Raw genomic sequence first — 16,433 nt, forward strand, 5'->3', positions numbered from 1 at the left:
CTCCCATTATTTAAATGCAACTACCTAAACACGAACGTCAAACTAATTGAGTGTAAACAATAAAAGCTATTTTCAACAAAGATGAAAAAATGTACTAAAGGAAATACTTCCTCTATGGAGCAAGAAAATAACAAACGGAACTCGTATAAATCAAGAAACTGCAACGTAAACGAAGGGGCAAAACAAGGTAAAAAAGAGGTGCAAATATGTCAGTGATACAGTGGAACCCCGATATAACGATCCCCGATATAACGATATTCCTGGTATAACGATGAGTATTCTTTGTCCCGGCAAAAATTACAGTAAAATGTATGGGACAGAACTCCTATATAACGATCTTCGATATAACGATATTTCCGATATAACGATGACAATTTAGTGGACCGAACGCAAAATCTTTCCTGATATAACGATATCATCAGTACGCAGTCACAATTTAAGCAAAACACTGAATTTAATACAATAACATTACAGTAAATCGAGTGATCTTTAACGTTTCGCTTTGTACGATGATATACGTACGAAAATAATATATACTGAGTGTTTTTAACGCCTCTTTATCAACTTTATCCTCTTACTGACATGAAGCTCTATTTAATGATATTCCCCGCATTAGCCTCCATTGCAAGCTAGTTTCAGTCCAATACCGAGAATACGAATATGGTCTATTAATGTTGAAAAGTCTAAATTTCAGTTTTCTAAATGGGAAATGTTAATTTTATAGCTAAATTCGAATTTGGGACGACATTGAGCCGTTAGGAAAGAATATATGCATTGTATTGCGCTATAGCTATGACTTTGCCAAATATGGAATACAGTAAAAACCCGCGAGTAAGAACCTATGTTTTCTAGGTTAGTCTAAACAGGTTCTTACATAAATGGTAGTTAACACAAATTTAGGCTATTTAGGTCTTTAACGGGTTCTTATTTTTTCATTGATGCTAATAGAACTTTGAGTGATATTCGGCCTATTATTTGTATAAAATGTGCATGCCACACAAGTGTTAATGTAAAAATGAAGCACAAATCATTCAGAACATGACATTGTATGCATATACAGTAAAGCCTTGTCCAAAGTTATTTTCCCAAAAGTAAAAATTTTCAAGTAATCACTTATAGAAAATAAGAACCTGTTTTCAAATTTTAGGCTAAATAGGTTCTTATAAAAATGGGGTCTAATTTGCAACGTTTACCCTACAGGTTCTTTAATGTTAGGTTCTTACTACTCGCGGGTTTCTACTGTATCGGTGATATAAACTTCATTCAGACACTGATGATCTATTTACATTTCTACATGTGCTAGACATACAGTTGATTCCCGTCTCAAACCATGCAACTCGCTATAATATAATAAGACTTAATGACTGACCCCAAGGGTTCAGGTTCCTCCCTGAGAATCTCAATGTTCCCGAGGCGAAACCAAAGGGTCGAGGGGAAACAAAACTCATTGTTTCCCGCGGTGACAGTCATTAAGTGTTTTGTTATACCACCCAACTGAAATAATCAAACGCTTTGTTGTCTTATTCATCACTAAGTTTTCCGTCGGCTCAAACCGACATGAATTTATTCACTGAAATTGATTACACTGCAAGATAATTCGAGCTTTCGAATTTGCATTGAGATATCTCCCGGGCATATTCTTCTTTGAGTAAAATGATTTTTTTTTATATTTCAACTGTTGACTGCCGAGTACGAAAAAAAAAATGAATGAAAGCTTAGCGTTATTCCACAACTTCGAATTGCTTCGCGTTCACACCGTTGTTTCGAGCCGCACGTCCTGAACACGTAGGTTGTTGGGGTGGAGTTATACATTTTTGACGCGCGTCACGTGATACGCTCTCGTCCAATAGAAAACTGCATTTCAGTTGGAGGAATAACAATGGACATTTTATCTTTGCCTGACGAAACACTTGGTAAGTTTACATTATTTTGGTATACTAATAAGTCTAAGAAGCCATTTACTCTTGCCACCTTTTTAATGCGACCATATTTTAATGACCTGTTAGTGGTTAGAATAACAGCGTTCTACTCTCATTCTCGTCCCCATAGCCCTTTCGTTTCTCTTAGACGGCTGGGCCTTACCACAAGAAAACGAAGGGCTCTGACACAGGATTTACAGTCCTAGATTCTTGGACTTCCGGTCTTCATGTTTACAGTCATGACGTTTCAAAAGAATGTATGAGAAAGTCGTTACGTTTTCGACTTCCGTTTAGGAATTCTTTGTTTCAAACAGCCAAAAAAGAGGCCTTCGTTTTCTCGTGCCACTGAAGCCGGCTAAGAGAAACAAAAGGGCTATGGGGACGAGAATGTTACAATAGCTGATTACTTGATCAAGCCAAAACCCTTCTGTCTGTTACTTCACAATATACTTTACCCAGTTCTTAACTAGAAAGCAAGACTTTCCAAAAATGTTATTTTACAGCTTAGAGCTAACACCGTTCTGTTCCACATCGGTTGTTGTTAAGCGCTCATCATCATTGTACGGCAGAAAAGGCAAATACTTGGCCACTTTATAGTTACTGATGCGATTGAGACCAAACGGCAGATCATAGACTTCAATAGAAGCTGTTTCAAAATGATCATCACTGTCATCTGACAGATGTTGCCTCCAAGCCTTGAGCCCGCGTTCCTCAATGGTGCCAGGGATGGTGTTGTCCAGAATCAATGCAACAAGACATCCTACTGCCATGCTTGTTTTCAACAGGACTGTAAGTATCTGGTCGATTTCTGAAACACCTTTTAAAAGTTCAGATGATAAGAATAGAAGAGTTATTCAAAATGACATTTTAATCGGTCTACACTTAAAGGTTCTCTTGCATTAAAAATAAGTCTGTCGTTCGCCTAGCGCATCCTCCGGATGAGAGTGTTCCTGTAAAAAAGTTGTTTTTTTTAAGCGGAAGTAAAAGCAAAAGGGAAACTGTTTTGTCTGTCGAAGTTGTCAGAACTGATAAGTACATTAAATTCGCCTTGTAAATAAATTGGTCATGTTTGAAGTCAGAGTCCGTTCATCGGTTTGTCCTGAAGTGTGTGTGCATGTGTTTGTATGGGGAGGGGGGGGGGGGGGGAAGGGGTATGAATCCCATTTCCCAGCCTATTGTTTTTGCCAGATTTTCAAAATCCCAGTCCCAGTTGTTTTTTCTCTCTGTGATTCCCATTTCTTGTATCCTAATCCCAATCCCAGTGACCTAAATCTCATTTTCCCAATGAAAATTGCCCAAATCCCAGTTTCCATTTTTCCCCTTCTGACCCTTCTGTTAAGGTGGGGTTAAATTCGTTTTTAAAGGGCTTTGTTACGGATTTTACCAGATTTTTGAACAACCGAAATTTTTAATTGTTTCGCAGCAAACCAAAGAATAATGGTCTGTTTTTATTAAACAATGCTACATTAAAGCACTGAAACTGACAACGAGCGTCTTTGGCTGCGGATGGCTCGGATGGAAACGGATTGCAACTTGAAAAATTAAGTTTTAATTTTGAATTTGTTTCCGGGATTTTTCTTGTAACTTGATTTCTACCCAAAAATTAAGGTTATATCTTCCTTTAGATGTTCAAAGGTAATGCTTTTCATGGGTCAAGTTTGCCTACCATCAATTTCAGAAAAGTTTAAGTGTGCGTACCAGCTGCTTAGACTCAGTTGTTTGCCATGTGAATTAACGTTTGCATTGTGAATCATACCTGTCTCAATTGCGTTGGGATGATTTTCCATGTAATGTGGCAGAGCTAATGCAAACACAATGGAAAATCCAACGATGAACAAGTTTCGGGAGGAATTCATGTCAGCAAACTGCAGATTTGAGATTCCAACAGCGGCGATCATTCCAAACATGACCATGAAAACTCCACCAACAATGGGATCTGGAATGCTAACGAATAACGCGCCAATCTTACCAAGAACGCCAACAACCATCATTACAAGAGCTCCAAACTGGATCACACGAAGACTTCCAACCTAAGCAAAGCATAAAAATTCGTCAAGATTGTGTTTCATCTAAAAAGATAACTTTTTACAATTAATACTCTATGCTGTAGATCACTTGTAGATCACTTCTCATGACGAAGACAAGTAAAAATGAAGAATACAACAGTACTGTATAATTTATATAGAACTAACTTGGTTTGCTAAATGTGTGCTTGATCAAAGAAAGTCCTAAAAGTCACACACTTCATCTCAAACAATCACGCATAATCTATAGCAAATACCAGCAGGCTTAAGAGTTCTAGCCCCTAAAGATAAACTGGTCTGCCCAAGTCAGCAATAACGAACTGCAGTTGAAGAGACTGAGCCAACAATGCTTCAGGTAGACGTCAGATAGAGCAACCACAACACTTTTCAAATTGAATGCCACCAGTAAACAATAAAGATGGTAAATTTTAAGCTCGATGAGAAATAATGAAGATGAATTGTTCAACAATGACACGAGCATGGGACAAAAAAAAATCTGAGTCCCCGACGGGAATTAATCGAACCCATGGCCTCCCAGATATCTGGTATCTCAGAGGCCATGGGTTGGGAGATTCATCTTCGATGGGTGCCACCAGTTGACAAAATCAAGCCGGCCGATAATTTTTATCCCAACAATTGTCGTTCTTAACGCATACAGCCAGTGGAATCACCCAAAGATGACGACAAAAACAACAACAACAACATACACGATAACAATGAAAAAAGCTGTACAATTTGTTTACCTTTGTGATCCCGATGGCTCCAATGTTCTCACTGTATGAAGTTGTTCCATTTCCGCTACCAAAAGCTCCCGTCAAGAGACATCCAATTCCTTCCATTCCTATTCCACGGTTAATGGCATCTTTTGGCGGCGGAGGTGCTCCTGACAATCTTGCGCAGGCGTAATAATCTCCCACGGACTCAATAATGGAGGCCAACACCCCAGCAAGCATCCCAAACACCCCTGCGGCACTGATGGTAGGAGTTCCCCACTGGCCTGAAAAGTGACCAACACGTACTCGAGTTAACAATGCAAACAGAAGAATGCAGTTATTTCTATAACTAACCTGGATACGGAAATCTGAACCATTTGGCTTCTCTCAACACAGCTGTTCTAGCATCAGTTCTCGCCATGTACTGAGGAATGCTGGGATCGGAAGGGAATCCTCCCGCTGCAGTGATGATGGCACAAATAATCCACGATACTGCGATTGCTAGAATTACCTGTGTAAAATACCATGCGACACAAGTTAGTTTAAAGACGAGTGATTACACATAATGCAAAAATGACTTTACAAAATTTCCACTTATACTTACCGGAAACAATCTGAACAATGGGAAACGGCCAACATAACAACCTCCGCGTTCTTTGCTGTATCCGGGCACTGGAATCTCAAATTTGGTTAGGTATTGTGAAAACAGAGCTATTAAGATGATGGTCCTGAAACGAGCAAAGACACATAGAAAATGTAAGGAATAATAAAGCAGACTGACCTGGTGAAAAACCTTACAGAGTCTTTGGGCATGTTTTAAGATGTTGAAAGGCCTACCATAGAAACTATAGTTATTAAAGAATCTTTCAAGGATCCTTAAAAGATATTTGAAAGACATTCAGAGATTCTTCATGGGTCGATGTCGTTAAGATCTTTGCAGCGACCATAAGCATTTTGCAAGAACTTTTAGAGGACCTTCGCAGAGTCTCGAGGATCTTTCCAGAGACTTCCAGGATCTTTGCAAGATTATGCAAGAACCTTGACTTTTTAGGATAATGGGCAACACAAAGTTTTGTTATCAGAAACAAGATCGATTATGGATAAGTCCTTCAAACAGATACTTACGTCATTGAAATTCCCCAGTGATTTCCTGAAAAAATGATAGATAAGCCAATCAGTTAAACTGAGCAGAGAATAGAATCAACTGTGGTAAACATTATTTTAGTTTTTCAGTCAACTCACCTGCGTGTTCCGCTGCCACGTGAAAGAGTGCCACGCCAACCAAAGTGATGGTAGGTGCTATGGTCAGCGGTCCAATGAAGCGAAGAAGAACGCCAATTAGACCAGTGAAACCGATCACGACTTGAAACAAGGACGAGATCATTATGGCCCCTTGAATCTAGCAAAGGAACAATTAAAAACATATGATTTTTTTCAAATTTGTAGTACAGTAGTATTGATGGTCTCTATGACAAATTGATTGACGTTTGGCCGCATGAATAAGGATGGGATAATTGATGTCAGTCTAGTGGCCATAGAAACAAAAGAAAAAATAAAAGGACTATGATTATAATGTTTGCTTTCTGTACCAAAGTCAGGGTCAACTTTCAAACCTTACCTCTCTCATACGAGGCTTCCAAATATCATCGTTGTTGATTGACGAGCTTTCAGTTGAGTTACCATTTTCTTTAAAAAGAATGATATCGTAAATATCTTAATGGAACGGTACACAGAAACGAATGTATATCTCAGTCTACAAAAACTACGAATCTCTTCAATCGATCGGGAAAACGTGTTTCGAGGAGACATGAAAGCCCAGGTGTAAGCTGACACAAACACCAATGTGGGTTTCCTTTGAACTCGTCTTCATAGCATTTTTAACAGCTTAGAGTGGGCCTTTAACAGAAACGATGTACGATAAAGTTTAAAGTTAACATTCATCTTCAACTTTAGTCAAGTAATAAGTCTAAGCAGTTTTATAACAATATGTCTCAGAGGTTTAATTCAATCATTAATTGTCCCCACTGACTTGTAGCGCAACGTTTTAAATCTTGATGATTTCTGGGGTGTCTCTAATTCTAACTCTAAAATATAATAATAATAATAATAACTTGTGAAATATCGTCTGATATGGCCCTGCGATTTCTCCTCGGTTAAATTTATGTCCATATTCAGAGTGACCTCGCGGGAGAATCTAAAGTGACCGAGTTTCTGCCGAGAATTTTTCATGTAATGCTAAATAAATCACGAGCATGACTTTACCTTATGTTTACACTCTTTTTGTTCTTAATTACACCTTCAAATAATTCATTCAGTGATATGTGTCTTCTCGTTTTACATAACTTTTTACAGTTTACCTACTGAAACCAATGAAACTGACCTTCAGGTTTGGGACACGTCCACTGCGGCAGAGACAAAATGGCAAATGTCGGAGTAAGGAAGGCAAAGGTTCCTCCTTGAACGATGGGAAGCCTAAAGAATAAAGCGTTATGACAGTATTGTTAAAATATGCAACATTTAAGTTATAGTATTGTTGTACTGTGATTATAATTATGTAATAGTAACAAAATTTAGTTAAAAGTTAGCGAGAAAATTGAGTTACTTCAACGTAATCTGAGTGGCAATTAGTAGAGATTTGTAATTGCGTTTTGTCAATACCTGACTCCGAACGTAGACTGTAGCAAGGTTACAAGACCAGAAACGAAGAAAATGGTACTCAGTACTTCACTGATGGCGAGCGTGTTATTGGCAAAGCACATTGGACCACTGAGAATGAAGGGAATCGCCAAAGTTCCTCCTAACATGGTCAGGTAATGCTTAAAAGAAGAAAACCAGTGTTAGGACAGGCAAGGAAGTTTTCTTTTGAGAAAGTTTTTACAGCTACAAACGAGCGAACGAAACCACCGAAACGGTGGCTAGCCGGAGTGCTATTCAGGCTAACCGGAGTGCTATTTAGGCTAACAGGAGTGCTATTCAGGCTAACAAGAGTGCTATTTAGGCTAACAAGAGTGCTATTCAGGCTAACAGGAGTGCTATTTAGGCTAACAGGAGTGCTATTTAGGCTAACAGGAGTGCTATTTAGGCTAACAGGAGTGCTATTCAGGCTAACAGGAGTGCTATTTAGGCTAACAGGAGTGCTATTCAGGCTAACAGGAGTGCTATTTAGGCTAACAGGAGTGCTATTTAGGCTAACAAGAGTGCTATTCAGGCTAACAGGAGTGCTATTTAGGCTAACAGGAGTGCTATTCAGGCTAACAGGGGTGCTATTTAGGCTAACAGGAGTGCTAATCAGGCTAACAGGAGTGCTATTCAGGCTAACAGGAGTGCTATTTAGGCTAACAGAAGTGCTATTCAGGCTAACAAGAGTGCTATTCAGGCTAACCGGTGCGATTTAGGCTAACCGGAATGGAAGGTGCTTTTTTCGGTGTTTTTGTTTCGTTTCGCTCGTTTCGGTTGTTTCGGCGGTTTAGTTTCTGTCGTTTCGGTGGTTTCGCTCGTTTCGTTTCGTTGTTTCGGGTTTTAATACATGCCCTACAGCATTACTCTGAGTTCACTCTCCCATTGTAACTGATTTCTCAGATGTAACGCCACAACTGCATCCAACAGGACCGTCTTGATATAAGCTTATCTTACCTGGAAGCCCAACAATAAACAGATGTACCATGGTGGATTCTCATCAATGAGGTAAGACAGGCCAAGAGCTCTTCTTCTTTTCTTCTCGGGTCTCGGTTGAGCACCAGACTCGGATATCTTCAAACCAGGATAAAGAGAAAAGTACTTTAGAGAAGAAATTGCTGTTGAAGGTGAACTTTAAACTTTGGTTATAGTGTGATTATTCTACCTTCCTAATTTTGGATGGAGAGTTATTTTGACGATTTGGTGGTTACACTCCTTTGTTAAGGGCAGGGGCAGAGGTAGGCACTAACATACGGTGAAATGCTGGTTATAGGCCCCCGCTTATAGCTACCTCCCCCCGGTCATAGGCCCATCCGTCTGTTAGCGAATGTGATATTCCGATTATAGTACCCCCTCCCGGAATATTAGCACTCCCCCAACTGGGTTCTCCATACTAACATGGTAACGTCTTTGTCTTCAATAAAAGAAAAGAATGAAGAAGTGCCTAAGTAGAGTGCAGAACAATACTTGATAAGCGTGCCTTTCTTGCAATATACCGTTTAAATTCGGTTTTTGTCGGCTCATTTTGAATCTGTTTGTTATGCCATTTAATTTATACGCTCCTTCGGTTCTTACCCCACCATTAACCCCATCCAAAAGCCCTTACGAAGTTACACAAGCCCACAGCTTATAAAAGGCGATTTTTCGTTGGCCTCAATGACTGTTTGCACCGACGAGGGAGGGCGCGAGGGCACTGACAGATGCTGGATGGAGAGGTATCGCTGGCTCAAACTCTGATTTTGCCACAGGCAGCCCATACAAGCGGCGTGACTGTTTGTATGTTCGAAATATAAAAAAATGTATAAGGATTTTGAAAGCGTCTTATTGTCGTTAACTTATTTCGAGTAATGTCTATGTTTAAGTTCAAAATAAACGTAAACCTACCTCAACTGTTGTATTTTGTCGTTTCTGCGGATTTGGAGGGTTTTGCGTTGACTGTTGCTTCACGTAATTATTATATGAAGCAACAGTCAACGCAAAACCCTCCAAATCGCTCAAATTCGCCATTTTGAGCCGCAGAAACGACAAAATACAACAGTTGAGGTAGGTTTACGTTTATTTTGAACTGAAACATAGACATTACTCGAAATAAGTTAACGACAATAAGACGCTTTCAAAATCCTTATACATTTCTTTATATTTCGAACATACAAACAGTCACGCCGCTTGTATGGGGGCCCTGTGATTTTGCATAACTTCACGACAACATTGATGTCATTAATTTCTCACAGTCATATAGAATAATTCATTGTCAGAACGTAATCCCCTGGCTAAATAATAAAGGCGGCGATCATAGCTGTCAAAGTGGTTTACGTTCTCCAAAATACGCATTACAATTCATTTCACGCTGTTCTTTTGCGGAGGGTGTGAATAGGGGTATGCAAATCCGCCGATCCGTCACAATTTAATGTCCGAATCCGTCGATCCGTTGTAGTTTAATGACCAAATTCGATTGAAGGATCCGAAAATCCGTTTAAAAATATGCTCTGAATCCGAAATCCGGGCCAAAATATAGTCAAAATCCGTCGATCCGTTTTCCTATTCAGCCCCTTCTTTTGCAGTGGACGGCTAATTAGTAGTTAATCAATATGTATATCGTTTGTACTGCTCAATACACGTCTTGTTTACTGACGTCTATCGTTGTTACGGCCGCTGATTTGCAATTTGTGTGTTTGTGAGTAGGTAAAATGAGCAATAGAAATTGCTTTATTTTTTTTTAAATGAGTTGACTGTTAACTATGCGTTCTAAAGCTCTTTGCAATTCTCACAGCTTCTCTCGATTAGCCTGGGGGCATCTTAAGAATACCTCATACCTGTCCAATAGACCTTCCCATATTCTTGATTTTACGTCCGCGTCACAAATGAGTTTTCTTCCGGTAAATATGCATTAATCGACTTTTTTAGGCAGGCTGAGTTTCCATAAACATGAAACAGTGATTGTGAAGTCACTGACTGCCCTACAACAGATTTTGATTGCGAAATTGTTTGTACTTGACACGATCATCGCCGGTGTCACGCGCTTGCGTGATTAAACTGATCCATGTTTTTCACTTTAGTTGAGCGTGTTTAAAGAGGTTTGTTAGGTCTTGTTAGCCCCTCTCAAAAAGACACAATTAAATAGAAAGAACTTTAAGGCTGGTTTTCACGCTACAATTTGTCGGCCCGATTTGGCCTTAGATTTGATAAGAAAATGAGTCGTGTTTAAAAATCGGCCTGATTTCTTACAATCTGTTGCAATGTCACAGGTTTTAGAAATCGGGCGAATTTTCATCCTTTTAATTTAGCCAAAGAAAAGCCGGCGAATCGCAGCGTGTAAATTTGTTTGATCAAATCGGGCCGACAAATCGAAACGTGTAAACCGGCCTATGCGGTGTGAACATTCTAGATTTTAGCACCTCCCTTCACCCGGTTGACCTTTACGGTTTCCGCCGGTCGAATTGAGCTCGCGCAGTAGAATGAAGCTGAATATATTGAACACTGAATGCTGAACTCAAAAGTCATTAAAAATTCTTTGGCTTGCTGGCTTAGTTGTTTTTACAAAATAAATGAAGTATTGTCCGTGTGTCCTGTTTGGGGTGTCGTGTGACCTACCTCCATCTCTTGTCGAGGCATCGCTGTTCTTTTCTTTCCTGACCCACACTTTACTTGGTTTCTTTTTGATCCAAGGAAGGAGACTCAACTTTGGCTAAAATTCTTGCAGAGTTGCTCAGTATCGACTTAAACAGAAACCAGAGTAACGACACTTTATTTTAAGGACTCAGTTATGCAAGCTTGGCAACCTAAGTAGAATTCGGTACCCCCCCCCCTATGGCAACCTAGAGACGCAGAAATATTTGTACTCAATTAACGTCACGGCATAAATATATGTCACAGTAATATATTACCTGCTATAAAAGGCCAAAACAGTAGCAAAACAGAATTTAAGTTTTAATGAAACACTGCGTTGTAAAATAACTAGCCCTCTTAACGACTCAAGAGTTCGTGTAAACAGTATATGTACGTAAAGTGATGTGTTAAATTATATTTTTTGCAACAGGCTTGAAACCGTATCATTTACCGTCACGCATAGAGCAAAACCCTGCAAATGAATATATCACGGTAAAAATGCAACATATATTACTAACCTACGCTGGAATACAACACCGAAACAATTCGTGTTCTGGAGCCGTATATTTGCGTGTCTAGTAATAGTGTACACAAGGTTTTATGAATGATGCCCTTTTTATTATGATTATCATTTCACACCCTGACCACGTTCAATATTTAATGCGCTAACGCCCACGAACAATACTTGAGATTTAAGCAAAGCTCGAGTCTTTTCTATCAAGATTCGTGACAGTTTATTGGGAGTATAGCGATCAGTAACGTCAAATCTGTATTGTTATTAGATTTGCAAAGAGTTAAAGGAACTACGTTACGGATGGCGGGGGTGGTGTGCTTTGCGCTTTTTTCTATCTTATAATTTAATCCTTAATTATCTAAGCCTTTTATTTCCACACTTGGAATATTCCACCCTTTTCGTTTCCTTCATAAACACTTTAAAAGTCATCCAAATATTGTTAAAATGATTTCAAGAGCCTTATACTGCCTACAAACCTAAATGAAGGCATGTTAGGATTAAACTTCAACGGAGATAATGAGAGAATAGGGCTAAAATGTATGCCATATAGATGAACGCCGCCAAAAGAACCCTTTGTTTCGGCAGCTATTGTCTCTTGGGGGTTCTTTATTGAAAACGTCGACGTATTACGATTTATTGTGACACAGATTCTCACACGCTGGACCACAGCTAGCATGTCACAGTAAGGGGTGTTTTGTTAGGTTCAGGTAGAAAATTTAGTGTTACACTTCATGACATAAACAATGCAAAAATGTACTGAACAAGTAGGATTTCACTGAGAACATTATTTTTGGTGTTTTGTAAATTCCCAGAAATATACTATCATACGATGAAGCTCAAAAACAGTGTCACTAACTTCTTTTCGCCCTAACGCCCGTTCACGATTTCCTAAAGTGATTAAATGAAAGCACAGTCTCATGCATAACTAGAAATATAAATACCACTTTTAAAAATACAATCTTGAGTTTGTCCATTCTGGACGACTTGAAAATGGCCAGTGTGTGGCCATTATTGAAAATAGCTTTTGGTATTTATATATCGGTACTTGGTGATACACAAGTGTTGTTTGTTTATTTGGTCAAATACAATTTAATTCACTCTAGCAACCGCATGTTTTGTTTGCTAATTTGAATATAGAATCTATAAATACACAGTTTTTGGCTTTAATGTCCTTGCCGTTCGCTGAATACTTTGGCCAGTGAACTATTTAACTGAAATCAAACGTTCATGGTGAGATTACTGAGAAAACTCTCCCGTCGATTGCTTGTTTTGTTCACCGTTAAATATGAAACGCACTCATCAGTTAATATATAAGTTGAATTGACATATTTGCGGACGAATAAAGACTATGTTATGTTTGTGTTCACTGAAGTACAGTTCTGTACTTACCTCCGGAATTCAAAAGCAAACCGCACCAAAACACAGGGCTAAACTGTAGAATACCGGGCCACTTATTTTGTTTCTACTATGCTTCGTTCTTAAAGCGTTCAGAGATATGTAAATAAGTGGCCCGGTATTGTAAAATCGCTCCGATTCTTGAGAGAACGAAAAAAGCCCAAGAAGTATTGTGGAATGTTTTTATTCACGCAGTAATAACTAATTAATATTTTTTTCTCAGAGCGTGAGCGGGTGGAATTCTACATTTTGCAAGCACTTGGTACATTTCTCTTGCCTTGCGCACGCTTTCGTTACCACAAAGAAGTGTTGGAATTTTCCTCTAAAAGTTTATTAAACGTACCGTGCAGTGCTACCAGTGACATTTGAAATATTTAAAAATATAATAAATCTGATAAATGCAGTTAAAACTCGTGCAAGTTTGAACTGATGTCAGAGACTGATGGTAGAGGTAAGGTGGCTCGATCGGATTTTTGAGTGACGATACCTTGCAACTTTGTGCAACTTGTACGCCACCGTAAACAATCCGACTGAAAATCGATCAGTACAGCTGTACTAAAGAAAGTTGAAAGTTTCGAATGAGATAAGTTTCATCGAAATCGGAGTAACCATAGCAACATAATGACGTCACCACCCATTTTACACGAGACCGATTATCTTGTAATAGACGGATAATTTTGAAAAAAGGCTTCTAGATCTTGAACTTGACATTGTTTTCTCACGGTCTGCGAAATTTAAAGAATTTCTATGAGAGCGTTTTCGAGAAAAGTTTGGATGAAGTTTTCAGGTGCTAAAATACAACAAAAACAAAGCAGTCTTAAAACATTATTAAGAAAACGTTCACAAGGCCTGATCAAGTAACATTTTGGCCTTAAGTGAATCTTGTACTATCTAATTACCTGAATCTTAGAGAAATCGTTTCATTTGATTTCTTGAAACATCGGCCTGAATATGAACTGGTATGAAATGTTATTTCGCTCTTTAACGAAAAAGGGCCTTCGCTTACTAAAATGATCGCAAAATAAAAAGCGCTCGAAAGAATTTTTTTAAACTTGGTAGTCAAAAAGAAGAATAAGTATGTAATGAAATGTCCGATTTTCAAAATAATTGAAACATTCTAAGGCAGTTAATTTAAAGCCTTAACTCAGGTAAACATCGCGCTGTTTTCACCCTACATCAGATCGCTGCCTCATTATAAGTCTCTATTGTGTCGAGCCCCGTGCATTTGTAAATTTCAGCACATCTTGAATATGTATAACAGCCGCTTTTTTTCCGAAAACTATATAGAAGCAAGCTAATTTAACAAGCCAAAATACAATAACAAGGAGGAAAAGGCTGGTAAAGCACTTGTATTATATTCAGTGTCCTAACAGTTTCAAGGCCAAGGCAAAATTGTCACAAAAATATCCAAAAATAAATAATTAGTGATTCATGATCTACTGGAATTTACAAATGCACGCAGCTTTAGACAATGGAGACAGATAATGAGGCAGCGATCCGATGTAGGGTGAAAAACAGCGCAATGTTTACCTGAATTAAGGCTTCAAATTGACTGCCTTAAAACGTTTCAATTATTTTGAAAATCGGACATTTCATTACATACTTATTCTTCTTTTTGACTACCAAGTTTAAAAAAATTATATCGAGCGCTTTTTATTTTGCGATCATTTTAGTAAGCAAAGGCCCTTTTTCGATTAAAGAGCGAAATAACATTTCATACCAGTTCATATTCAAGCCGATATTTCAAGAAATCAAATGAAACGATTTCTCTGAGATTTTCTCCCAAGGTAATTAGATAGTACAACATTCACTTAAGGCCAAAATGTTACTTGATGGGGCCTTGTGAACGTTTTCTCAATAATGTTTTAAGGCTGCTTTGTTTTTGTTGTATTTTAGCACCTGAAAACTTCATCCAAAATTTTCTCGAAAACGCTCTCATGAAAATTCTTCAAATTTCGCAGACCGTGAGAAAACTATGTCAAGTCCAAGATCTAGAAGCCTTTTTTCAAAATTATCCGTCTATTACAAGATAATCGGTCTCGTGTAAAATGGGTGGTGACGTCATTATGTTGCTATGGTTACTCCGATTTCGATGAAACTTATCTCATTCGAAACTTTCAACTTTCTTTAGTACAGCTGTACTAATCGATTTTCAGTCGGATTGTTTACGGTGGCGTACAAGTTGCTCAAAATTGAAAGGTATCGTCACTCAAAAATCCGATCGAGCCACCTTAAACCTCACTTGGATGCGAAAACCGGATTTTCGAACATTTTCTTCAGCGTAATAATATTATGGAGTTTTTCTCTACGAATTTGATGCTCATTGAATCATTGTTTGCTACTTCATGTGGAAATAATTAAAGTAGAAAAATTGAAGCAACTGAGACAACAAAGGCAGTTCATGAATGACACAGAGCCCGAGACAATACAGGAAGAATATAAGATTCTCTAGCAACGAGGAGACACTGTAAAAGATCATGATTGAAGGTTTTAAATATACCAAACAAAGAAAATTGTTGATAACGTTTTGAATTTTTTATGACACTACGAACAGAGGGTCCTGAAAAAATGGGGGGGGGGGGGGGGGGAGGGGAATTTAAATCCCATTTCCTAGCCCAAATTTTGCTCAGATCCCATTTATTAGCCAGTGACCCAAATCCAATTTTCCCAATGAAAATTTGTCCAAATCCCAATTCCCATTTTATCCCTCCAGCCCTTCCGAGCAGACTCTCTTGCGTGAAGCAAAAAAAAAAACAAAAAAAAAAGGCGGAAATGAAAAGATGGCCGTGAGAGAACTGGGAGTCCGACGGCCATTTTTCAACTCGCGCTTTTTTTCGCTCTTTGACGACGGACTAACAAAAACAGTGAGCTGCCCGTAGTTCATAAATTTTGTGTGCGTTTGGATTGAATTTAGACCTTCATGCCAAAATAATAGAACCTTTAATTTGTCGCAGAAAAATAATTCGTAGCTCTATTGAGGTCGCAGTAATTACTTTGTCCTATTTCTCGGAAAGGACGATAAACTGAAAAGAAAAGGAATTACAACAGATAAACATTTGGAAGCTCTCGGCTCTTGTCTTTACCAAACACCCATATTATTCATAATGTGTATCGATTTTTATTCAAAGAATTCAGTTGATTTTTTACACATATTGATGATCACAAATTAATTTAAGGTCATGCAGACAAAATTGCTGCAGAAATTGAATGTAACTACACCAGCTAACAAGGGTTAATCGACATGGAATAAAAACCTTATCAAAATTTCCTGCAAAAATTTTAAAACACGCATTTCTGCAAAGGCTAATCCAAATTGCTCATAACGGAGTATATTCCAAAAAGAGAACAAACCAGATTAATAAGAAATACTTTTAAAATTAGTGATGGAAATACAACCACGTAACAAATACATTTCCTTCTTAAAATATACACCATTCTGGAGTGTTTTGACCCGCGTCACACGAAACGATTCTCCGGGTAGTTCTGTCTGGACATACCGCCTACAAAACGTAGTATTGGCCGACTTTGGTCTGTTACCGTACCCAAATTCGCAAGTAGCCAATCAGAAGCGCGATCTACTGTCCTG

The 16,433-nt window shown here is 38.5% G+C and overlaps 1 protein-coding gene across 1 annotated transcript; it reads right to left on the reverse strand.

Moving 5' to 3' along the window:
• Positions 1-1,957: 1,957 nt before the first annotated feature.
• Positions 1,958-11,111, reverse strand: LOC144659809 (solute carrier family 23 member 2-like). The gene is made up of 12 exons (XM_078520332.1): positions 10,924-11,111; positions 8,290-8,406; positions 7,315-7,472; positions 7,037-7,128; positions 6,275-6,342; positions 5,899-6,055; positions 5,782-5,806; positions 5,261-5,384; positions 5,011-5,167; positions 4,687-4,940; positions 3,676-3,949; positions 1,958-2,736 (listed from the first exon to the last, which is right to left on the reverse strand). Exons 1-12 carry the CDS (start codon positions 10,942-10,944, stop codon positions 2,417-2,419), a joined length of 1,767 nt encoding a protein of 588 aa, XP_078376458.1. The 5' UTR covers positions 10,945-11,111; the 3' UTR covers positions 1,958-2,416.
• Between the last annotated feature and the right edge of the window lie 5,322 nt (positions 11,112-16,433).

The sequence above is a fragment of the Oculina patagonica genome, chromosome 7, assembly GCF_052425735.1.
Source record: "Oculina patagonica isolate OP01 chromosome 7, crgOcupat, whole genome shotgun sequence".
Lineage (NCBI taxonomy): Eukaryota > Metazoa > Cnidaria > Anthozoa > Scleractinia > Oculinidae > Oculina > Oculina patagonica.